At 38.0% G+C, this 25,738-nt stretch overlaps 1 protein-coding gene, 2 long non-coding RNA genes and 1 pseudogene across 7 annotated transcripts; 3 read left to right on the top strand and 1 right to left on the bottom strand.

The window, feature by feature from the left end:
* Positions 1-783: 783 nt before the first annotated feature.
* Positions 784-1,959, top strand: LOC147516672 (uncharacterized). Its single transcript, XM_086593344.1, has one exon. It carries the CDS (start codon positions 784-786, stop codon positions 1,957-1,959), a length of 1,176 nt encoding a protein of 391 aa, XP_086449470.1.
* Positions 1,960-11,013: 9,054 nt separating this feature from the next.
* Positions 11,014-13,000, bottom strand: LOC147516671 (uncharacterized). The gene is made up of 2 exons (XR_015213718.1): positions 12,784-13,000; positions 11,014-12,034 (listed from the first exon to the last, which is right to left on the bottom strand). It is a non-coding gene; the product is annotated as an uncharacterized LOC147516671 (long non-coding RNA).
* Positions 13,001-19,061: 6,061 nt separating this feature from the next.
* LOC147516670 (uncharacterized) lies at positions 19,062-22,316 on the top strand. Of its 5 annotated transcripts, none has more exons than XR_015213716.1 (7): positions 19,062-19,175; positions 19,485-19,559; positions 19,664-19,715; positions 19,805-20,974; positions 21,069-21,206; positions 21,576-21,849; positions 22,206-22,316. It is a non-coding gene; the product is annotated as an uncharacterized LOC147516670 (long non-coding RNA). The 5 variants fall into 5 exon arrangements; XR_015213717.1 differs by having other exon boundaries at positions 19,660-19,715; XR_015213714.1 differs by having other exon boundaries at positions 19,485-19,715.
* Positions 22,317-23,401: 1,085 nt separating this feature from the next.
* Positions 23,402-24,015, top strand: LOC147516669 (protein CHAPERONE-LIKE PROTEIN OF POR1, chloroplastic-like; annotated as a pseudogene).
* Positions 24,016-25,738: the final 1,723 nt, after the last annotated feature.

Genomic DNA, 25,738 nt, shown 5'->3' with positions numbered 1-25,738 from the left:
AGTGCCTTATGTGGAGATAGTACAAGAAGTTGAGACATATATGAGCTTGAATCACATGTTGTAATACGACGTTGAGCAGCAGGAATACCATAACAGTTTTGAGGCGCTAAGATATGGGGAGATGTCGGATGATGAGACTTCTACAGAGGAAACTGAATACTTCAAGGATAAGAACTTAATTCCTTTGTCAGGTGAGCCTATATCTCCAACATCACCAGGAGGTGTGGTGACCAGAAGCAAAGGAAAAAAGGATCATGGTTCTAATGAAAAGAAAAAAACAAGGAAACAAGAGTAGGGGCAGGCCCAAGGGTTCGAAAAACAAAAAATGATAGGATCAATGATAGAGCCTATTAACGTTTGGAATGTGAGGGGAGCAAATAATTTGTTGAAAGCTGAAGAAATAAATAAGGTGAGAATAGACAAAAAGTTATGTGTTTTTGGGTTACTGGAAACAAAAGTCAAAAGACCAAAGTATGATATCATTAGGAGGGTTTGTTGTCCTTCATGGGAGCATGTAAACAATTATGACAAGAGTCAGTCAGGGCGAATATGGGTTGTTGGAATCCTAGAGTTGTTAATGTACACAAGATAGCAGACTCTCAGCAATTCATTCACTGCAGAGTCAAATATCTTCCAAGTGCGGAAGAATTTTTATTAACAGTTATATATGCTAGTAACAATTCTAAATGAGACTAGCTTTGTGGAAGGACTTGATGAGTATTCATAAATCAGTTAAAGAGCCGTGGTGTGTCGCTTGGGACTTTAATAACATCAAGGCGGCTAATGAAAGATTGGGGTGACCTAATGCATCCGAATGAAGTTGTTAAATTCAATGCTTGCCTTCAGAATACGGGATTGTCTGATATTACTTCAATTGGATTTTTCTACACATGGTGGAACAAGTCTATTGGTAAAACCAGAATCATGTCAAGGATAGATAGATGCCTAGTGAACAGTTTGTGGCTGACTTGTTATCCTCAGTCTGTAGCGGAATTTTTAGCTCTAGGAGTATCGGATCACTCGCCAATGCTCCTTACGTGGGTTGATCATTCTAGAACTCCAACTCCATTCAGATTTCAAATTTTTTGGGTTTACCAGTCAGAGTTTAAGGCCATACTAGAGGGAGTATGGAGCACCAAAATTTACAATAACCCAATGTATATCTTGATACAGAAGCTGAAGTTGTTGAAGGCAAGAATAAGGCCATGGGCAAGGATGAATTTTTCAAATCTCCATGAGAGAGTGGAATCAGCTAGGCAGGAGTTACAGGATGCTCAATTAAATTTCCAGAATAATTCAAGTGATGTTAATATAGGAGAAAAAGAAAGGGTGGTAATGAAGAAGTATATCGAGCTAGTAAGAGCTGAAGAGATAGACATGCAACAGAAATCAGAGGAGAAATGGAGTACAGATGGGGATAGATGTACCAGTTACTTCTTCAATTCTTTGAAGGAAAAAGTGGCAAAGAAAGGAATATGGGCCATCTCCAATGACAATGGGGTAACATTATATGGGCAGACAGAAGTTGCACAGAGCATTGTAAAGTATTTTACTCAAACAGTGGGAACTGCAGCTCCAACAATCAGTGAGAGAGAGTTCTTCATGGGTTTGAAAGTTAGAAATGTGATTGATCCAATCATGAGAGAGGTATTGGATGCCGATATCACTGATACAGATATCAGAGAAGCATTGTTTGTGATGGAGAATAATAAAGTGCCAACACCATATGGGTATAATCCTTTCTTTTTTAAATACTATTGGGATATAGTGGGGCAAGATGTCTTGAATGCTATCAGGAATGTCTTCAGAACTTGTAAGATGCCGAGGGGAACAAATGCTACGTTTCTATGCCTAATTCCAAAAATGAGCAATCCTTCTAAGGTGGAAGATTATCGGCCTATTGCACTTTGCAATACTCTGTACAAGTGTGCTTCCAAAGTGATTACATCCCGTCTATAACTGGTTATTTCAGAGTTAGTACATGAGAATCAATCTGCCTTTATCCCTGAGAGATCGATACAAGACAACATCCTTCTAGCTCATGAAGTGTTGAGAGGCTACGAAAGAAGACATGGTACCCCAAGATGTTCAGTTAAGGTGGATATTAGAAGGGCGTATGATATGGTAAGCTGGGAATCTATCCTAGTCATGTTGGATAAATTTCTCTTCCCACCAAAGATGAAAAGATGGATACATATGTGTATAAGCTCACCTTACTATTCTATTCTTATAAATGGCTCACTGGAAGGGTTTTTTGCTGGAGGAAGAGGTCTAAGATAGGGCGACCCCATGTCCCCATATCTTTTTGTTTTAATCATGGAGATTTTGGGTTGTGTGATCAGAGAAAGTATTGAAAACAAGATAATCCAATATCATTCTAAATGCAAGAGGAGTCTTCTCACCCACCTGACCTTTGCGGATGATGTTCTGATATTCTGTAAAGGGGAAGTTACATCTGTTGCAGCCCTCAAAGATTGTTTGCATGCTTTTAGTGATGCTACAGGGCTTCAAATTAATTCCCAAAAGACTACCATTATGACTGGGGCTATGGGGCATCAAGATTCTTTAGACTTGGCTCAAATTTTAGGTATTGAGCTTGTTAAACCTCCAGTAAAATACCTTGGTCTCCCACTCTTTTATGCTCGATTAGGTATCAAAGATTGCCAACCTCTGGTTGAAAAAGTAACTGGGAAAATTAAGGATTGGAAAACACGTTTACTTTCTCATGCAGGTAGGCTCCAGTTGATTGTATCGATTCTTAGCTCTCTACATATCTTTTGGGCCAGAACTTTCATTTTACCAATATCTGTTCTAGAACAAGTGGAAAGGATATGTGCTACTTTCCTATGGAGTGGGACTGATATCAAAAGGTGTGTGCATCAAGCAAGTATTGGTACTATCAGCAAAGCAAAGGAAGATGGAGGGTTGGGCATTATGAATATGGAAACATGGAACACAGGTGTGCAATGTGGGTTATTGTTCAAGATAGCGAGTAAAGAAAACACTCTGTGGGTTGATTGGATATGGAAGAACCAGCTCAAGAACAAATTATTGTGGACCGTGGCAGTACCGAAAGACTGCTCCTGGTCATTGAGAAACATTCTCAAGTGTAGAAAATAAGCAAAAGATCTTATCCTCTACGCGATATCAAATGGAGAAGACACATTTTTATGGCATGATCTTGGTGTAACAGCAGCCCTCTTCTGGCAAATACTTAAGCTGTCATGAGTATTCAGCTTCCTCTCAATGAAAAGGTTAGTGAGCTAATATCAAGTGGAGAATGGAATGGAATAGTTGAGAATATTCAGTGCAATCGTCTAAGGGAGGACATCAGGTCTACATCAATTGAGAGACATTTAGAGAAAGACAGAGTTATTTGGAAGCCACATCAGAGTGGGTATTTCACGTCAAGCAGCGCATATGAGGCCTTGAGAAGACATGGAGGGAAAGTCAGATGGCAGAGATTAGTTTGGGGTCGATTAGTCATTCCACAACATTCCTTTACTTTCTGGCAATTGTTCTCCAATAGCTTGTCAACTCAAGATCGGTTAGTGTACAAAAAAATCCTTACCCATTCTTCCTGCTGTCTTTGTAATCAAAGTAGAGAGTTCTCCAACCATCTCTATTTTGAGTGTGAATATTCTCGGGTAATCATTGAGGGAATCATGTCGGTGCTGGGCATTATTTCAGATCGCCGTAATTCAAATCGAGAATGGTTGTCCATACTGAGAATCTGCCGGGGAGTCAGCCAAGCAACTGAAATTGTCAAGGTCTATATTTGTGCTGCTGTAGACGAGATTTGGAAAGAAAGAAATGCCTGAAGGTTCAAGAATAATGTGCAACCAGCAGCAGTGGTTTTAAAAAGAATTCTCAGAAGAATGAAGGAGTATGTATAGCTCAAGATCGCCTCAATGGAAGATTCAATAGAAGCGAGAAGATTATGCTAAGCTCTCGGGCTTCAGGTAGAGTTTGAGAGAGTTAAACAACAAAGTGTATATTAGAGTTGCCCAGAATAGGATAGTGTGAAGTTAAATGCTGATGGGTCCTTGTCAGAGAAGGGAATGGGTCACGGTGGTGTAATCAGGGATAGAAAGGGAGTCTTGTTGGCAGCGTATATAGGAAGTGGAGGTGAGGAATCCATTATCTACCAAGAGATGAAAGCCATAGAGGTTGGAATTTGCATTTGCCAGGAAATGGGATTTCTAAAAGTGGAAGTGGAATCTGATTCTCTCTCAGCAATGCAGATAGTAACAAAAATAGCTAAACCACCATGGCAATGCCAAAATGTGTTGGCACACATTTTAGACACTGCTATGAAATTCATGAGTTGTAAATTTTCACATGTTTTTAGAGAGGCTAATAGGCCTGCAGATCATCTTGCAGGACTAGCTCCTTCACATTGTAATGAACTAATGCATTATGGACCTCCAATAGGTAGAGAACTTAGTAATCTCATAGAGGAGGATGCATTAGGTACCAGATATGTACATTTTGGTTAATATATGTAGGTGGGGGTCAGCCTAACCCCATCTTATTATTTTTTTTTTAAAAAAAGTTAAACTTAAAGACATGAACATGCAGGAAGCATGCGACCAGTGCCATGGGGCTGGTTGCGAAAAGAGTTAAAGGAATTTTTTCTTAACAAAGAGAAGTCAGCATCCGTAGCAAGCAGAAAAGTTGAAAAGGAGTTTGAGCATATAAAGCACCATAGTTCAATATATATATGTCATTCAATATCCACAAACAAAGGAAGTTTTGGATCTCGAAGATTATCCTTCTTGTTATTTCCTATATAATGTACTATCCAATCTGACAAAAGCACTTATCCTATACAGAGTAATTCTTGATAAACTGATGGTTCATCTACATAAAACAATTAGTAAGTTAAAAAGATAGTTAAAAAATACGTTAGCGTCAATAATGGTAACTATTTTGTTTTTCTATCCAACAACTAGCTAAAACTAATCTGGATAAACATATTGTAGGTTCTGTATATTGATCGGAACCAATCCAGCCCACCTGCCCAATTTTCCTTTCAAAATAGTTTCCCACACTGCTGCTTCTGGCCATCTAACAGACTGCCAATCTCGCCAAACCGGAGGTAGAGGAGCAATATCCTTTAGCATAACTGGCACAAAATGTCCTTTGTTTATGTGGCAAAAAGCAATTATCCGGAACATTTCTTCTAGACCTGTCCTCAATGGAAAGTACGTGACACCTAATTGCAACGACGCTAAGGTGACAAAAACAGAATTAAAAGCACTTGCGACTAAGGAACCCATGTCGTCTAGGAGATCAAGCCATTCTTTCTCATTCATTATAGAAGACTTGGTACACTCTCAGACACTTCAATCACAATCATTTCTTCATCTCGTGTTAGCCTTCTGTAGAGAAAAAAGACTTTTTTTTCTCTTTGGTGTGAAGGGCATAACCCTCGCTCGAATTATGCCTGGACAAGGCGCGACCCGCGCTCATGCCTTTGGCGATCACCAGGTCCTTAAGCGCGACTTGCGGTCCACTTTGCCTGGTCGAGGGCGCGACCCACGCTCCACCATTTTTCAGCACGAATTTTGACTTTTTCGGAAGTTTTCTGAAATAGTATAAATATAGGGTTTTTTTCTGTAGAAACCTAATCTAACCAAAAGAAAGAAAGAAAGAGATTGTAAGAGAGAAATTCTTAGTGAGTTGAGTGTTCATTCTTTGTGAGTGAATTAAGAGCTCTTGTAATCTGTCACTCTGGACATCTAGTAAAGCTTGGATCTCACCAGTGTGGACGTAGGCAAATTGCCGAACCACGATATAGCCTTGTCTTGTAGTTGGTTCTCTTTTGTATTATTATCTTTACTTTATATGCTTGTTAAATTATTAATGAGAAACGTTGGGATAGTACTTGGAGGGTGTTAAAGTCTTGTCTAGTGAGAAGGATCAATCCTTGTGTAGGATTGATCTATTTGTTGTGGGTAACATTGTTTCTACATTGTCCTATTCACAACAATTAGTATCAGAGCGAGCTATACGACCTAGGATTTTGAGTTTTTGTAAAGAACTATAGTTCTCAAAATTTGTGTAGACAATGTGTTCGATAAAATTCCTGAGTGAGATATTTTTTGGGTTATTGTGTGTGACTTGAAAAAAAAAGCTCCCAAGATGTCAAAAGCTAAATTTAAAGTAGAGAAGTTTGATAAAGAAGCAAAAGAAAAGATGGCGAGGGTGATGTCGAATGAGATGACTTCCTCAAGCAAGTGGAACGGTGGTTCGAAGAAGCCTTTAAAACATGTACGATGCTACAATTGCAAGGAAAAGGGGCATTATCTATGTGATTGCCCTAGCCCGAAAAAGAGTAACAAGATGAGTGATAAGTTTGAGAATGAGGATGTTAGTGAAGCAAGTCTTGCTTCCGGCTTCGATGAGGATGATGTAAGTCTTTCGGTGTCTACACAAGACGACTACATGATCAAAAAGTGGATTCTTGATTTTGGGTGTTCCTACCACATGTGTCCAAATAGGAAGTGGTTTGCTATCTATGAGAACTTGAGTGGAGGTTCCGTTTTGATGGATAATGATGTTGCTTGTAAGACGGTAGGAATTAGAACTATACGGGTCAAGATGCATGATGGTGTAGTGAGGACTTTAACCGATGTGAGGCATGTTCCCGAGCTAAAGAAGAACCTTATTTCTCTTGGTACCTTGGATTCCAAAGGCCACAATTTTGTGGGAAATGGTGGAGTCCTAAAGATCATTAGTGGCTCTTTAGTCATTATGAAGGGTCAAAGACATGGAAACTTGTATACTTTGTTGGGTAGTACAGTGATAGGTGATGTAGCAGTGGGTACATGTAGTGATGATTCTGAGTGCACAAAATTGTGGCATATGCGCCTTGGGCATATAAGCCAAAAGGGATTGTCTGAGTTGTGCAAGCGAGGGCTACTGAAAGACTTGGAGAAACCAAGTATGGAATTCTGTGAGCATTGTGTCTATGGCAAGCAGTGCAGAGTCAAGTTCGGTATAAGCAAGCACAAGACGAGAGGCATCCTAGATTATGTGCATACAGATGTTTGGGGACCTTCTAGAGTGGCTTCTAAGGGAGGTAACCGGTATTATGTATCTTTCATCGATGATTATACACACTATGTGTGGGTATATATCTTGAAGTCCAAGGATGAAGTTTTCGAGACATTTAAGAAGTGGAAGGCAAGGGTTGAGAATTGCACAGATAGAAAGGTAAAGACACTATGGTCTGACAATGGTACTGAGTATACCTATGTAGTGGTGTCAAATGGGCTGGGCCGGGCTGGCCCGGCCCTCAAACAATGAAGCCCTCATGCTTTGAGGGCCGGGCCAGCCCTACCCTCATTTACTTCGAGGGCCGGGTCGGGTCGGGCCAATGCTTAAATCTCGAAGCCTTTACCCGCCCCTCAACCCTCTCGAGAGGGCTTGAAGGGCCGGGCTTAAGGGCCAAACGTGAGGGCCGGATACTATGTTATACATTTGATTTACAAAATAAATTTAGAAACATTAGTTAAAAATGATAAAATCGAATGCACTTCACAATTAAACCTTCAAACTACTAAAAAAACTTGTTAAAGTTGTATTAGTCAATTAAGATCAATTAAATTCATTTCATAAAATATTATAATGAAATTATAAGGTTGGCAAACTTAATAGATAAACGTTTTTTTAAGTGATTTTTAGCATATTAATGTTAAAATGAAATATATTGTAAATTTTTTTTATTAAAATATATGTAATAAATGTTGAGGGCCTAATGAGGGCCGGGCTTAAGGGAGGGCTTAAGTTTCAAAGTCTAGGCCCTTACCCTCCCCTCAAAGGCTTGAGGGCCGGATCAGCCCAGCCCACGAATGTGTGAGGGCCTCATTTTGAGGGCTTTTTGGGCCCATGGGCCGGGTCGGGGCGGGCGGGCTAAGGGTTTGAGGGCCATTTTGACACCCCTATACCTATGGGCCTTTCCAAGAGTTTTGTGCGCAACATGGAATTGCCAGACACTAGACAGTGAGGGGCACGCTGCAGTAGAATGGGTTAGCAGAGAGAATGAATCGCACGTTGCTTGAGAAAGCTAGGTGTTTGCTTTCCAATGCCAATCTTGGCAAAGAGTTCTGGGCAGATGCAGTGGTCATGGCGTGTTACTTGTATAATTGATCACCATTTCTGGTGATAGACTGCAAAACACCTTATGAGGTGTGGACAGGGAAACCAGCTGATTATGGTACTTTGCGCATGTTTGGATCTAGTGCTTACTACCATATGAAGGATAGTAAGCTTGATTCTAAAGCTAAGAAAGCAATATTCTTGGGCTATGCAAAGGGAGGAAAGGGATACGGATTGTGGTGTCTAGAGAACCACAAGTTCCTGGTCAGCAGTGAGATTACCTTTGATGAGACTTCGGTGCTATATCTTAGCAGGCCGGAGAAGGCTGGAAATAGTGGTAATTCTATAGAATCTCAAGTGATTGAGATAGAAGCGTCTGAGGATGCTAAAGAGAGTGAGGTTCTTAGTGAAAGAACTATTCAACAAGAAGTAGAGTTACAACAACCTGAGAAGCAAGCTTTGGCTAGATCAAAGCCAAAGAGAAGTATGAAACAAATTATGAAGTATGGGAATGATAAGCCAGTGAAGCATTATGGTCAACCAGACTCGGTTGCCTACCCATTGAATATTGAAGATGATGAGCCAGATAGCTTCAAGGAAGCTGTTAGAGATGCTCATTACAGAGATTGGTCGGTGGATATGCAGAAAATGGTGGAGGCTCGTGACAAGTTTTGTACTTAGGAATTTGTTTCATTGCCTAAGGGCAAAAGGGCTTTGGGTTGTAGAAAGTTCTCTATGGAGTTGAGTTCTAACATTGGTTGGAGGTACTCCACAAATGGTGGAGGCTCATGCATTGTTGATTGATGCCTTTCGTAGGCATGGCCCTTTATGGGCGGAATTGCTCTTTGTGAGCATGACTTTTTGTGAAGATAGCTCTTTGTGGGCATGACTTTTTGTGGGTGGCTCTTCGTGAGCATGACACTATGTGGGTGCATGACACTCTTTGTGGGTGGCTCTTTGTGAGCAAGACATTCTTTGTGGGCATTACGGGGCGGTTGACTGCGAGTTCTGGATGGATGTGTTCTTGCTAGATGTGTTCGGCTCGGTTTTATGTGTTAAAACCTCACTGAGGTGGAGAATGTAAAGAAAAAGGACATTTTTTTCTCTTTGGTGTGAAGGGCGTGACCCGCGCTCATGCCTTTGGCGATCACCAGGTCCTTAAGCGCGACTCGCGCTCCACTTTGCCTGGTCGAGGGCACGACCCGTGCTCCACCGTTTTTCAGCACAAATTTTGACTTTTTTGGAAGTTTTCTGAAATAGTATAAATATAGGTTTTTTTATGTAGAAACCTAATCTAACCAAAAGAAAGAAAGAGAGAGATTGTAAGAGAGAAATTCTTAGTGAGTTGAGTGTTCATTCTTTGTGAGTGAATTAAAAGCTCTTGTAATCTGTTACTTTGGACATCTAGTAAAGCTTGGATCTTGTCAGTGTGGACGTAGGCAAATTGCCGAACCACAATATATCCTTGTCTTGTGGTTGGTTTTTTTTTGCATTATTATCTTTACTTTATATGCTTGTTAAATTATTAATAAGAAGCGTTGGGATAGTACTTGGAGGGTGTTGAAGTCTTGTCTAGTGAGAAGGATCGATCCTTGTGTAGGATTGATCTATTTGTTGTGGGTAACGTTGTTTCCGCATTGTCCTATTCACAACACCTTCCCATAAAAGAATGGCCTGTAAGATTTTTAGCAAGACGGTGATTATGAGTTCCGCAAACTATTACAACTTCCCATCCGCCTTGATTACGCTAATAACCCTTCAACTTGAATGGACACTTGCACTTTTTTGTTCCAGTTTGTCGAGGGAGTTTCATGGATAGCTTGTATCAATCTATTTTTTTTTGGTTTTTGAGATCTAAAAACACCACCTCTCTCACAATTTAAAAACACCTAGGTCTTCGGCCACTTTCAACGCTATCCGACTTAGCAATGATAACCACGAAACTAATTTCTCTTCCTACCTCTCTGCACCAATCAACAAGGCCTTTTAGGTTTTCAAATACCTGCAATCATTTTGTTATAGATTGTATTACATCACTATTCGGTAAAATGATATACTAAATTAATAAAAATGTCTTCAAGTTCTTACTGTTGCAGTTGTAAATGCATCGGTCGTATCTGGACAAACAAAATTAGAGTTTTCTGTCGGGCTTTTTTGCTTTTCATTTTTTGACTCATAATTGAGTTGAAGCAAAAACAACGCATTTGGAGATGCACTACTAAAAGGATGAGGCTGTTCAAAGTTAAATTTTATCAAAAAAAAAATATGGATTAGGTTTCTTATACTCAGTATACACCCAAAAGAAATAGCACTTTGCTAAATATTGCGAACAAACTCACATTTTTGTTTGGTGTTTGTGGTGTTCATTGTAGTAATCCAAAATATAATAGTTTTATGAGTTCTCCTATTTGTCAAAATTTGATTTTGAAATTTTTTCTTCATCCTCATTCTGTTGATATTTGTCCTCATTACTTTGGTATGGTTGATTCAAATCAAAAGTGGGTGTTTGCAAGTTTATTGGTTAGATAAAAGAAGCGGTTATTGGAGAAAAAGAAGAAAGAAAAAAAACGACGGTCTTTTTCTTCTACAAGTGAATCACGTAGAAGGTTTAGTATGGGTTCCACGAGTTATAGTTAATAAATGATTTGTTTTAGTCAATAAACTAGATTTTGGACCTGAGCATATGCCCGGGATCTTTTAAGATATTTTGCAGCCATTTCCACCACCCATTCTATCTCCATCACTTGCACCTGCTCGGTTGCTTCTACTCCGAATTATGTCTTAAATTTGTAATGTACATTGTACCTAACGCTATGACTTATGCATTTTTAAGTACGATAGTCGACCACTCTAGCTTTACAAATTGATGATTGAATTCTAACATCTGGTGCTATTGGAAACCATAAGTCGATAGAAACTTACAAATATGAATTATGTGAAAACTTATATGAGCCGCATTGAACCACATGATTGTTCCCTCAGGTTAAGGACTTTACATATACACTCCCAGAATGTTGCACTGCAATATACACGAGCAACAACGCAAATAGTATGTCCCTTTCCAATAACCAACAAAAAGGTGTATCCTATATTTGGAAAAGATATTCGGCTAATGGTTCGCCTTCTAAATTATTTGTGTGCTAAAAAATATTCTGTTGAGTTCTTTGGATTGTTAGATACATTCTTGCCAACAATCTACTTAATCTGGCCATTCTTCCCTGCCCTTGCTATAGTGAATGAAACGTAACTCTAGCTGGATGCCAAGGACCAATGCAGGCTACCTTCAACAAATCTCTCTGAGTCTTGCCAGGAAAGCCAGTAACACCCCATTGAATCACAACACCCTCATAGCATGTCAATTATCTCATCATTCCGAAATATTGGGCGTGACATAGGAGCTTTTCATAATAATTAGTACACAACCTAAACTCGTGAGTTGATTAGGTACGTGTAAATCAACAAAACCACACCAATTTAATCAGTTCCGAGTCTTAAATTTTAATCAACTTATAAAACTCTTGATACTATACTAATCTGCATGTATCAACAATGACCCAAGATCTAGATACTATTTCTACCACAAATTGCATCTGTATAGCATTGTAGCTGTTGGCTACATTGCTAAGCATTTCTATTCTCAATCTGGTATATATTCATAAAAGAACGCAAAGACTGCGGTAACATTAAACCTAGCCGGAGTAATGCTCCAAATTCTTCTATTTAGAATAAATCCTAGACATGCCTATAAGAATTCGCCTGTGGGTACGTTACACCAGTTTCCTCACTTTCCTAGCTTGAGTGTCTTCGATATAAAATGCACTCAACCACTGAAGTACACCATTGGTGCCTTAAAGAATTGAACGCTGTGTGAATGATTTACCTGCTGATGAGAAAAATATCTATTTGCTCGGAAAATCTGCATGCCGTCCTAGCACCCGCCATTGACGGAACTTTCTCAATATTGCACCAGTTCAAAAAAAATTTACAACTCAACAATGCAAACAATAGCTCCCTTCAATTCCCAATAACTAACTAACATCAAAGTTTATTCTAGATAATACTTGGCAAAACTATTCGGCTCATCCCTTTCCAATAACTAACCAAGTTAAAAGTATTGTTTATTTATGAATATGTGAAGTATTGCTAACTAACGAACATAAATGTTTATCCTATAATTGGCAAAAATATTCCGCTATTGGTTCACTCTAAAAATATTCCGTCGAGTTCTTTTCACAAATATATATTTTATACGTTCTTGGAGGTTTGACTATTAGTCAGTGTATTATAATTTTTGTTCAAGAGAACCATAAAAACACAAAACGTAATAATAAACAGAGAAGGAATCACTTGTACCAAAAAAAAAAGAGGGCTAAATACTTCTTTGATATCTATTCGATTAAAACAGAAACTCACATAACTAATCGATCTGCACATTGGAGCATGCTATGAAATCCATGTGCGCTACTATCACTAATTACCATATACACTACACAACTGACTATATACTTAAGTGATCGTCACATCCCATCCATTGGGAGCAAAGAAAAAGATACAAAGATACCATACATCAAATTACAAAGATACATCATACTTGAGCTAAAAAGTCAAAAACCAAAAAACTCACACCCAATGCTCATTAACCTATGTAAAAAGAGAGGTTAAGGCAGAGAGAGATACCTGCTTGAGGGAATCCATAGCTTCACCCCAACCATGAATAATTCACAATGATTAGAACCTTATAATTAACTTAGGATTTTCATATGTTTTTTCGTAAGCTTCGGGGTACATTGGAGAACACGTAAGCTAGAGAACATAACGAATTTGAAAAACCTAATCCTTCGAATTTTGATAGTGAGAGTTCTCTACGAAAACCTTCCAATTTAATTTTTCTATGGGGAGAGAGAATCCGTGTCACAGCCCGAATTTCTAAACAATTAAAAAAAAAATAAATAATTGAAATATAAATATCTCAACCATCACTTGGTTCAATTGTCTAAAAACCCAGGCTATGACGGGGGATACAACACATGTCAAAACCTAAAACCCACATCACAACAGGATCAACTTAACAACAAAAATCTCCAAATTCCTCAACTATCACTTTATTAAAAACTTTCTTCCATCCCAATACAAACATAAACAAACTTTAAGAATAACAGGTCTTCAACATTGTATTTCATGTCATATAAAAATGTAACCTACGTTATTACATCCTCCCAAAAGATCAGACCTAATAAACTAAACTCCCAGACTGCTCCAGGCGAGAATCCCAATCACACGCCAAGGCGGTTTCTATCGCCTTCCACCTATGTTCCCAAGAACACACTCCGCGCTAAACAAAACAAAAAGCAAACATGGGTTAAAAAAATGGAATTTGCTGGTATGAGTAGACTAACCACATATAACCATTATCATACTTTAATTATTCAAACAATCACTTTATTTTATCCCATAACTCAATCATTCACAGCTTGGAAGACAGGTAGTTTCGTCATTTTAACCGACATAATTTCTTCCCAAACAAGACTTCCATTATATAACTCATTATAATACCTCATTTTAATATCTAAACCATTGAATTAAAACTTACCGATATCCACTGCTGTATAAGGGTAGGACCGCGTCCCTACACAAAATGTTATTAAGTCCTACCCTCTTGCAAAAGAAAGTTAGAACTTCTATATATCATATGTAGATATTATATTAGGTATTCACAAGAAAACCCAAACACTCACATAATCAAATTAATACCACTAACCCGCAAGGCGAATACCTTAGTTTCTTTCTAGGGCAGTCCAAACAATCTGGTCATTCATGGCACATTCAATGAATACCCGGGTCATTCATGGCACATTCAATGAATACCCATATATAACACTAACGGGCCATTTATAGCACATTCAATAAATGCCCACCTAACATATGACATCAACAGTCATAAAACTCAATTCCAAAACTTGAGTCGTGGAGTTCTAAAAGAGTGCGGTAAATTTATTTATGCATTATTGAACTTTATTTTATATATCATTTAAGATAACGAATGAGTATCTTGATTCATGTATTTTTGATTTACGCGTTATTAATTTCCTGGATGTCTAAGTGTCATAACGTTGCATATCATAAAATACTGCAAAATCACATATAGTTAATATACATACACACGTATATATAGAGGTCTTAGCCTAAAGCCAAGCATGCTAATAGCCCTAGACCTACCTTAATAATCCAAATCATAATCCGAGTTAAAAGGTCAAATTGGGTCAACTGGTCAAAGTCAACCCTAGTCAACAGTCAACCCTGGTCAAAGTCAAACTGTCGTTTCCAAGTTCAACAGGTTCAGGGTCATAGCCATGGTTCATAGCTAAGGTCAATGTGTATGGCTCAAGGGCTCATGACTAAGGTAATGGTTCGGACCCAACTGGCCAAGCCCAAAACTTAGAACTCGAAAGTCTAAAAGTTGGAAGACCCAAATAGATCCATTTTAAGTCCTATGGACTGGCCCAACAATATTAGAAAGCGGGCCTAAAACACAACCGAAGTTCGCCCGAAAACAAACAAAGAAAACGTCCCCAAAACTTAACTTAAACCGGGCCCAAACTAAACTTAATTAAACCGATCCAAAATACAAATGGGTTCAGCCCACAATTTAAAATAGAATCCGAACCCAAACAAAACAATCTAAACCGCCCAAAACAATCTAAACTAACAAAGGCCCAACAAAGGCCCAACTAAGATGAACGATGTCATCTTCTTCTTCCTCCAAAGAAATCCCACCAAATGACTCACGCCACGCCACCATCTCACCTCTCCATCAAGTCGGTTCGACTCCTTATGAAAAAACAAAGCACTTTCATAAAACCAAAAACTCGATTTACTCACATCACTCACTTCCCCAACTGGATCTACAATCTCGGACACCATTAATGGCTTCCCCAACCTTTCAACCGCCCCATCCACATTCCAACATCAAACAAACATCAAATCCAAACAAAAGCAGTTCAAACGATTTTTAAAACGATAACCCCAAGTTCCAAGATCCGCAAGAATGGCGAAGAACGCCATTAACAAGTCTTGGGAGCTTCCACCGAGCTTCCCAAAGCACCCATTCGACAAAATTTCATACCCACGCCTCAACCCCTTACTACCGAAACTTCAATCAACACAAAAACAACAACCACCGTTCACCTAACTTTTATCCGATTTTTTTTTCTTAAGGCCGCCATTAACGGTTATCCCAAGCTCCCAACAGAGTTTCAAAAATACAGTTTAACCAATTTTCAACAGTATGAGCAGGACAAAATATCGTCTCAACAGTATGAACAGTAGGAGTTTCAAAACAGGACAAAAGCTAATAACCAAATAATGAACCGAAAATATGAGCACAAACTTTATAACAGTATACGCCGGTACACGGAAAACTATAATTCTGTGAAATAGCAAAAATAGCTACTCACCTTAACTAACAGCTCGACGAATTTTCCTAGCCCGAATCGTCGTGCTCCACCTCTCTAGCAAACCAGCTTCTTTCTCTGCCTCCATTTTTTATATTTTATTATCTTCCAAACCCTATTCTCTAGAACAATGTGTTTATATACTTGGGTCCGAAACCCAAGCCCAACACCGACTCGGGCCCAAAACCAAGCCCACGTATCCCGAGTCCAATCCGACGAATTTTTAAAATAAATAATTAAATTAATTAATTAAATAGAAAAATACGTATTTAAAAAAATACGGGCGTTACAGGACGCCTCCGTGCTCACGCCGCCATTAACGGCCTCCGAGCTTCGACAGTTCAACAGCACAGTATCACAGTAATACAGTTTGACAGTTCTATATCAAATCCGAGTTTCTCTAGAGTTTTAACAACTCGACGACACGACATAGAATAAAAACAAGACAATGAGCAGTATAAAAACATTAGACAGTATACACCGATATACGTAAACTATAAATCCGGTGAAATAGCAAAATAGCTACTCACCTTTAGCGCGCTCCGATTATCCACCAGCTACCAGGAAAAACCTTCCTTTCCTTCCTTCAGTAAAACTCTCATTTTTTTCTAAAACCCTCGTTTTTTTTTTTTTTTTTTTTTTTTTCCAAAAACTCTACGTGAGAAAACATCCCCGAAAAACAAAGACAACACTTATCTATTTATCTACGGGCTTTTATCCATATCTGATAGTTATCTATATCTATTCATTTTATCTAGTTTAATTATTATTATTATTAGGATAAAAATAAAAGAATAAAACACGGGGTGTTATAATCCGAGTGTGGTTTCCTTATTAGTTGGGTTGGTCTTGAGTTTGTGATCTACTGTTATAGGAAATCATGAGTTTCTTCTCTATCAGAAACCTCCGAACATAATAGAGAGCTCTATGTGGGCATGGTAGACAGACCTAGGAGAGAGAAAATGCTATCTCTCGTATTAGAGTGCCACCAAGATTGAGAGAATGAGAGTGAAGGAACTTTTGTTTAGTGTCTAGAATTGGTCTCTAAACTTGAGGCGTTGACCAAGAGAAAAAACCATTACTGTTTTCTAGAAATTGGGCTCTAGACACTTTCTTTAGTGTCTTTTTTGTCTAGAGAAAGACCAATATTATCTTTTGATTCTACTCCAATTTTAACAACATGTCACTTTTTGGGTGTATTAACTGTTTTTAAAACTTCTTATTTTTCCTTTTTACCCTTTCATTTGTAACTGCCAATTTCTTCCACAAATAAATAATACGAAAATCTAATGTGCGCAAGCTGTAGGTGTGTGTGTCAATCGAGGCCACTCATCAGGCAAGGGTGCGTGTGTATTGCTCCAAGATGTACTGCAATCAAATAATACAATTGTCTTATAAAAAAAACCCATTTGTCCTTTCACAATTTCACAATTTGAATTACATCAAACAAAGCTTAAACATGATATTCAAAATTATCAGAGATGCATTTTAAATTGTTAAAGCTGTATTGAAATTAGTTGTAATCAACATACATTTTTTCCGTTTTTGAAGTTGATGTTTTCCACATTGTTTTGGTCTCTCTAGAAATTCATCTCACTTTTAATTGGAAATTTGTAGATTTTGGATGAATTTTAGTTATTTTGATTAACCCACTACTCTTTTGGTAACTGATTTAGTTCGTAGTTTTTTTTTTGTTGGTAGTTGGCTTCTTTAGTTGGGACTAATAAAAGAGGTCAAAATTGTAAAAGTCAGCCTCAAATTTGAGACAGATGTCAAATTTCAGTTTTTATGGAGGAAAAACAAAAAAAAAATTTGCTATTTCCTCTGAACATAAGAAATTTGCGTCTGTGTACCTATACCCAATTTTCTGTTACTGTTTTCCCTTGTGCTACCTGGTTTTCTGACAGTTTTTCAGACAAAAGTTCTAGAAGCCATATTATTTTTCAGTTGAGATCGTAGGTTGTGAAGCTTGGGATTGCAGGTTGTGTAGAAGAACCGTCCAAATCCTTCATCCGGTCTGGTTTTTGCTATATGGGAAACATTTTTTTGAGAGTTATTATTATGTAAACTTATTTAGATTGTAGAGAATTGAAATTGGTTTGCTCAAGGAAAGATCCACGGGGCATAGTGAGACTAAAACTCTGAACTTTCATTAAGAGATTAACGTTTAGTAAAACTCTCTTAAAAAAACGCGAGACCAAAGATTATCTGTCATATTAGAGTGCCACTAGGAGAGAGAGAAAAATCTCTTTTAGAAGTCTCTGCTATAGTATATAGATAGTCTACTTTAGTATCTCTACTAGTAATATAGCCTATAATGATCGTGACCTCTTAAATTCATCCGGGTCTTTATCTTATGCATAATACCCCTAGATGAATAATAAAAGGTAATTAGGTATTTGTTATTGACAGACCCCATATTGTGTTGGGCAGACTCCAATAAAAAAAACAATTATTACAAGTGTGCCATTAGTCCCAAAAAAACAAAAAAAACAAATATTACAAGTGTGCCATTGGTTCCAAAAAATTGAATTCGAAAACCCCAAGCTTAAACGACCCGACTAAGCCGTTCATTGTGCAAACCCAACGATGTGGCCACACCGTTCGGACTGAGTCCCTAACGATGTGGCCACACTGTTTGGACTAAGTCTCAAACGGTGTGGCCACATCGTTTGGACTAAGTCCCAAACAACTTGGCCACATCGTTTGAGACTTAGTTCAAACGGTGTGGCCGGCCACACCGTTTGAGATTTGAACTTTGAAAAAATATAAAGTTTTGTTTTTTGGCGTTTGAGACTTAGTCCAAATGGTGTGGCCACACCGGTCAAGAGGCCAAAAAATAGAATTTTATATTTTTTCAAAGTTCAAATCCCAAACGGTGTGGCCACACCGTTTGGACTAAGTCTCCAACGATATGGCTACACCGTTTGGACTAAGATGTGGCCAAACCGTTTGGACTGAGTCCCCAACGATGTGGCCACACCGTTTGAGTGTGGCCACATCGTTTGAGTGTGGCCACATCGTTGGGAACTCAGTCCAAACGGTGTGACTACATTGTTGGGTTTTCACAATGAACGACCTAGCCGGGTCGTTTAAGTTTGGGGTTTTCGAATTCAATTTTTTGAGACCAATGACACACTTATAATATTGGTTTTTTTTTTGGACTTTTTAAGACCAATGAAATACTTGTAATAATTGTTTTTTTTTTGGAGTCTGCCCAACACAATATGGGTCCGTCAGTAATAGGACCCATAATAAAATTAGATATCTAGATATTTATTAATGAAGACTATTTTGTCTTTTTATGCCTTTATAAATTTTCAGTACCGATATTGTCCTTAAATAAAAATATTGCTTAACACTTTTGAATAGGAGCAATCAGTCTTTTCATGTGATAGTATATTAAAAAACCAATTCGACGCAATTTTAAATTGTACGCATTTAACTAGCAATAATTGGATTATTTAATAAGACATTAAGAAAAGATAAGGAAAAGTCTAGCCAGAAAATACAAAGCGATTCTTTTCCCTTCTCTCCCATTTCTTCTGTTTCTCATATTGCCTATCTCTTTGTTTGTCACTATTTCCGATCAGAGTTGCCTTTAATTCAATAATTGAGGTCAGCCATGCTCTGAGTTATTTTATGTAGTTTTTGCAATTTCTTATTCGATTTCTTTTTTCCCTGTAGTACATTTCCCATTTTTTTTCACTCTATTATTGCTTTATAGACTGCGCACTTCATATATATAACCAAGTTATTTTCCATCTGCCAGCCATAACCAAGTTATTCTCCTCTGTTTTCATTGTGTATAGAAGATTCCATATCTTACTTGATGTTTGAATAAGTTGAAAGATTTTTTTTTAACCTTTGTTATATTGTATTCATCTTCAAAGTATCCTTTCTATTTATGTTTTGTTTCTGCTACAGGCTGCTTTGAAAGCTGCAACACAAACCCAAGGTGTTAGAAACGTAGAGGTTACATCCCTTCGGTTGGAAGCAGTGGTATTGAGAACTTCTGTCTCATGTGCCACTTTTCATTTTACTGATCAATCATTTCAATAATCAGCTGCTTTTTAATTAGATTGACATAACTATTTTTGAGTTAGGTTGCTAGGGACGAGGCAACAACTTCTCTTGAGCAGTTCCATGAATCTGAATGTGAAATTACTCACTTTTAACTGTTCCTCCATATTTTTTTTGTACTTTTATTTTACTTTCTAACTTTGCAATTTGCACTTATACTGCAGAGATACTGGGCTTTTGACAATCGAAAGCATTATGATTCTTGATCTGAAGAATATGATAGCACAGATAGCAATTATCAGGTATTTGGATATTATAGCCCAGCTTCAACTATTTCTTGTGGTGGTGCATCCCTGTTAAATTCAGACGCGGAGAGTTCACCTCGAGGAAATACCCTGGACGTGGAGAACTTCTATTTATCACAAAGTTATCAATCAGGTGATCAGGATGAGGAGATAGATCGGCGTAGTCATGGTTCATATGGTCTTTTGGAAGCCAAGGGTTCTCTTGATGCACTCAATCTGCTAAATGATAGTAATCGGTTTGCCGACACTCTGCCGGGTGGTACGCTATGGCCTTTAGGCCTTGATTGTCAGATAAATGCAAGGATTTTGTCTGGGAACAAGGAAGCAATAAAAAGAACTCTAAGTTACTGTGGTCCTCAAAGTGATGAATATGCTGCAGTGAATCAATGTGAAAATGAGTTTGCATATAATTTACACAGGGAAGCAACTTTTCATGAACCATACTCAATTTACAAGGCCACAACATCTCAGCTTGGGAGGATAGCTTCCGAGGAGGTTGAAGATGCCAGTTCAGCCTCTTTTGAGTTATGTGATCTGGACGACACCAATTTGGAGATCAAGTTTGGAGGAAAGCATGCTTTCAGCAATCCCTAGATAGTGCTTCCACAACATTCTTTGGTATTGAGTTTCTCATACCTTATGAAATCCATGGATGCTGGTCCATAAGGACCTTCAACTGAAACTGGGAGGTCTTTCACATGATAAGCGCCAGAATCTTCGGATGCTCCTTTCACAGGATAGGCGGCCCGAATTGCCTGTTCTCCCATTTTATGAGCCTGTCAATTATGTAGAAGTTCTAGCTCTTGCCCTCCTCACGAGAGGTCAAACCTTTACTTGCTACAGTTCCAAGTCTTTAGAGGGCTTGAAGAAGTCAACTGTTACGGAGGAGTCTCCTTCTAGCTTGGCAGAAAGCAAGCACAATTCATGAAAAAATTGTTTTTGGGGCGTGGTTAAAGTACGAGAAGCTAGGTGAGGAGCTAATATCTGAGTTGTTCTGTATGGTGCTAATTACATGCTTTACATCTATGCTTTTCTATTATTTATTAGGGTGTTAGAGAACGATTGGTGGACAAGGACCTTGCACCCAAGGTATTAGCAACATATTTTCTCCTAATCACATGTATTCCATATAAGTGGTGATTGCAGTTTTGAGTAAAACATCCTTGTGGTGTTATATATGCAGTGGGATCCTTCGTGTTTGGACCAAGTTACGAGAGAGATGGTCGATCATTATTTTTCTCCACTTAGTGAATCTGAACCTAAACTGGAGCTGCCCACAAAAATTGCAAGAAGTGTTCTTCTGATTGGAGGCATACAGCAGGTTACTTATTCTTTACTTAACGAAATTTAAATGTAGTTCTTTTGTCTAGAATGAACGTTTGATGTATCATTGTTACAGATTTATGGGAAATGCCATATGTTACTCTTGAAATGTTTTGTCCTATGAAATTTTATTCCTTAGTAATACACAGAAATTATTAATCGAGGCATCCGGTCTTGCTTGTGATATATGTACATATTAAATGATATGTTGATATTTTTTAAAATGAGATTTGCAATGCCCTTGAATGAAATGTTCTCTTTTTGTACTTTTAATTCATTTTCTTTGATGGTCATTCCAATTTCTTTTAATTGGTACTAGGACTGCTTTACTGAAAATTTCAATATTATGGTTTTTTGTTCAATGAAGGATCAAAGACACCCAAGAAGAGTAATGAAGCAGTGTTGAAGGATTGGTTGAAGAAGTCGAATATTCGAGCTAAACGAGTATGGCTAAATTCTTCATTGATTCCAATTTTGGAATACCTGGTGCCATTGCAGTGACTAATAAACACCAAAAGGAATTCTTCTTAGAGAGCATAGTCATCGAAAGGTTGGCGTGTGGACCAGTTCATTTCTCTTGTAATTCATGGGTTCAATCCAAGAAAGATCATCTAGGAAAAAGGGTATTTTTCTCTAACAAGGTAATTTCCTTCTTTACTTCCTATGAATTTGAATGCCCAAGTCAAAATTTTCTCACTGGACGCTTGAATAAAATTCAAAGTGAAACCATTTGGTTTTTTTTTTGTTGCTAAGTTGGTTTTAATCTTTGAGTCAAGCAAAGACAGTTAGTTGTTGTCAAACATTTTGTCCTTGAAGGTCAACATATTCTTCCTCAAATATTACAATAATGTGGGAAAGAGAGACCTTCGAAATTATGGATTTAGGTAGCTAGGGGAATATATAAAAGTTGGTCCTGAGGATCTATTACCACTTACGACTTGTAACATTGAGTGTTCATTAATTATTGAGCTTTCTTTTGTTTTTTTGGTTTGAGCAGCCATATCTGCCTTCTGAGACACCAGCTGGTCTCTTAAAGAATTAAGAGAAAAGGAACTGAGTGATCTCAGGGGTGATGGTCAAGGAGAGAGGAAGTACTCGGATCGAATATGGCTATTATAATGATTTAGGTAGGCCCAAACTTGGAGGTGAAGCGATTCCTTTTCCAACTGATACTGGTTGGTTCCCTGACTATTATACATATTGTAACAATGTTCAGACTTCAGTTACTGGAAATATATCGTATTTGTAGCTATCCCTTCTAGGGACCAAACCACCATTTCAAATTTAGTGAAGAGACTAAGATGTATTTAAGCGTACAATTTCCTACAGATATAAATGCAGAAAACAGAGTTGAGAAGCCATTGTCAATGTATGTGCCGAGAGATGAAGCATTTGAGGAATCAAAACAAGATACATTTGTAGCCTGGAGGCTAAGGGGAGTGCTCCACAATTTGATGCCATCATTAATTGCCAGTATTTCTGCTGGATAATCATGACTTGAAGTCCATGTGTACTGTCACAATATATTTTGGACTTCAGTCATACTTTCTTGGCCCACCTGATAATTAAAATAGAGGCTGGACATCAAAAAAAAAAAATTTGTTGCCTACTAGAACCACCTTCAATTTTATTTTCAGACCACAAGCAATCAAGTTGACCCTTCTTCTGAAAGCACACCCAGTTGCAACTTGCAGTTCTTGTGCTACAATTTAAATGTTTCGAAACACCAATTTGTTCGTAGCCATTGATTAAATTTATTCTTTAACTTGTGTAACAATGTAAGATTGTGAATTTCATTCTATTGCATAAAGAATTGTCACGAGTACATCTCAACTTTTTGTACAGTCGGAAGCATATGCATGCAATCTGTTCTTGGACACTTTGATAATTCATCAGAAAATTCACCAAAGATGGCAGGCGATAAATGCAAGTGCATTGCAACCCAACAAATTAACATCTTTACTCTCATATAAAATTATCGGCCGGTTCAATCAAGCACACACTAACATTAAGAAAATGAAGAAGTGGAATACTTACCTAAATTAAACTATGGTGACAAATTGACAATTATTGTGTCGTTGCAATTAGACTCACACTCTTAGATTGTGCATCAATGCAATAAAATATCCAATTTGTATTAGATTGTTGCATTTGACTCTTCTTCTTTGTACATAAATTTTTTCCATAATCAATATAAGAGACCCATACAAAATGCTTGGAATTAGCAGTGAAGCTTCTGAGGATGAAATACAAGCAGCAAGGAACTTTTTGATTAACAAATATGCAGGACACAAGTTCAGTGTCGATGCTATAGAATCAACACATGACAAGATAATTATGTAGAAGTTTCATGAAAGGAGGAGACCAAAAGTTAGCATCAAGAAAAAAATAAGGGATGTAACTCAGTCACAGGTTGTGTTGGATGTCACAAGTATATTTCAAACTCCTTCCACTAACTTTGTCATCTTTATAGTACTTGATGTCCTTAGCGTACTCTTTCCGTCAGAGGATAGACCGACTTTGCAGGTGTTAATATCTTTTTTGACAACCATATGTTCATTTATGATTGTCTGAAGAGCAAACTCCGAGCTCTACTATATGGGTATGCATACTGATAGTTCTTTTACTACTAAGATCGTATAATACTGCCCTATGGATCTTTGTGTTTGTTTTGTTGGATAACACTAGGATTTACTCACTCAGGATTGATTCCACCTGTACTTCGAGGTCCAAGGAGTTTGGAAGTCACAACTTCACTCTTAATTTATCTGCTGCTTCTTTGGGTTTCTTCTACTTATCTAAAGTGATTGCAGTACCCTTGTCATCATATTTTCTGTGAAGTAAGTGGGTTAGAAGCGGATGTTTATGGATGTTCTGGCATCTCTCTTATTATTATTGCAGCGAGCATTCACGTTTTGTTTGTTTCTCTATCATTTTTATGACTTTCTCGGAGCGCATGCTCCGCCAGTCAATGTGTTCAATACATGTGATAGTACTCAACCTTTCATTCCCGGATGCAAATGTTCTCGCTGGAAACAAAATCCAGGATGGTAACACTTTAACCCTCCCTTATCTCGATCGAGCTGTGGTTAGAGAAATATTCCCCGCCCCCCCCCCCCAAAGGATGAGTACTGAACCAACAAAGATGGATTTCTGCTACATGAACAAAACCATGCATGATCTTTGGGCGCTTTTTGTCACTCTACTCTCCAAACCAATAAGTGGAGTCTCCCCTCTCCCTCTACCTTTTCCTTATAAGGCCTCAAAAACTTACCCATCAATTTTAGAAGGCATGTCAAAGTTTATGATACAATTAACTTTCTTCAAAAAAATCCAACCATCAACAAATTCCATAATAGACGGGTGCTTTAGGATGTGTTATATATGTAATGGTTTACTAACCTTTATATACTCTATAATAAATTTGTTTGTCAACAATGTGCAAAGCACGTGCCTCTTGCTAGTATATGATAGTAGATATTTTGGGTACGTCTAATAAAAAGAAGGGTAATTTAGGAAACTAAATATGTCTAAAATCATTTTATTTATTTATTTTAAAGTGAGGGTACCGGAGTGTTTTTCTGGGTGTTTCCAAAATCACCCAAATTAAATTGAGCTTAAATGCGACAACCTGAGGCCATTTTATTTTCGGGGTATTCGTGTGATTGTTTGAAGTCGTTAGTTTCCTGGTCTCCCTAAGAACCTAAAAAGCGATAAAGGTGTTACTGAGAGTTATTTTAAAGGAAACATTGTTCCCTATAGTACATTATGTCGGTGTATATGCTCGTCATACACCATGCTGTTAAGGGCGTGGCCAGGCGGTGGACATTCTAACTTGTGCCTTGCTGGTACCACGACAACAATCCACAATATTTTCACAAAAAGATTTGCACCTTGGGTGCGTCAGAGGGATTGGCACCTTTGACAACAAAATATGTGCATTATTGAAAAGTACTAAGTGCTTTATACAAACCCAAAAGGCATATGCTAGTAAGTGAAGGTATAGGATGTGCATTCTACCGCTGCCCATCCATCTAGACATCTTTCTTGGTCCAAACGTCTGTAACATTTAGCCTTGTAGAATCACATATAAATCAGTAGGTCCACTGTTCACCTATTGTTGACTTCAGTGTCTGGTTCTCTTTGTTTTTACCCGTTTGCTTAACAACCCAATATTTAGGAACAAGTCCAAGAAACCAGTCTGCCCCATAAATTTTACCATCTAGTCCAATTTTCTAGCCCCAAAACCAGAAAAACAAGAAAAAGAAAACCCGTTGCTTACACTTTGGAATTGTTTATTATATATAGCGTCTCAGTTATCTGCTTCAGTATTGGACCCAAAAGCAGTTAAGTGGCTAATAGATGGAACTAGGGGGGTGCCTGTGGGGGCGGTCGCACCCCCTGAACTTTGGAAGGCTTCACTACCACGTAAGTCATTGTCGAAAAAAATATCCAAACTATAAAGACTCCTCCCCCCCCCCCCCAAATTTTCATAACTATAGTGAGATTATAATCGACAGAAAAGCAATT

This window comes from Coptis chinensis, chromosome 2 (assembly GCF_015680905.1).
Source record: "Coptis chinensis isolate HL-2020 chromosome 2, ASM1568090v1, whole genome shotgun sequence".
Taxonomy (NCBI): domain Eukaryota; kingdom Viridiplantae; phylum Streptophyta; class Magnoliopsida; order Ranunculales; family Ranunculaceae; genus Coptis; species Coptis chinensis.
Note: the sequence above shows the minus strand (reverse complement) of the source record. Positions and strands in the feature narration are given on the sequence as shown.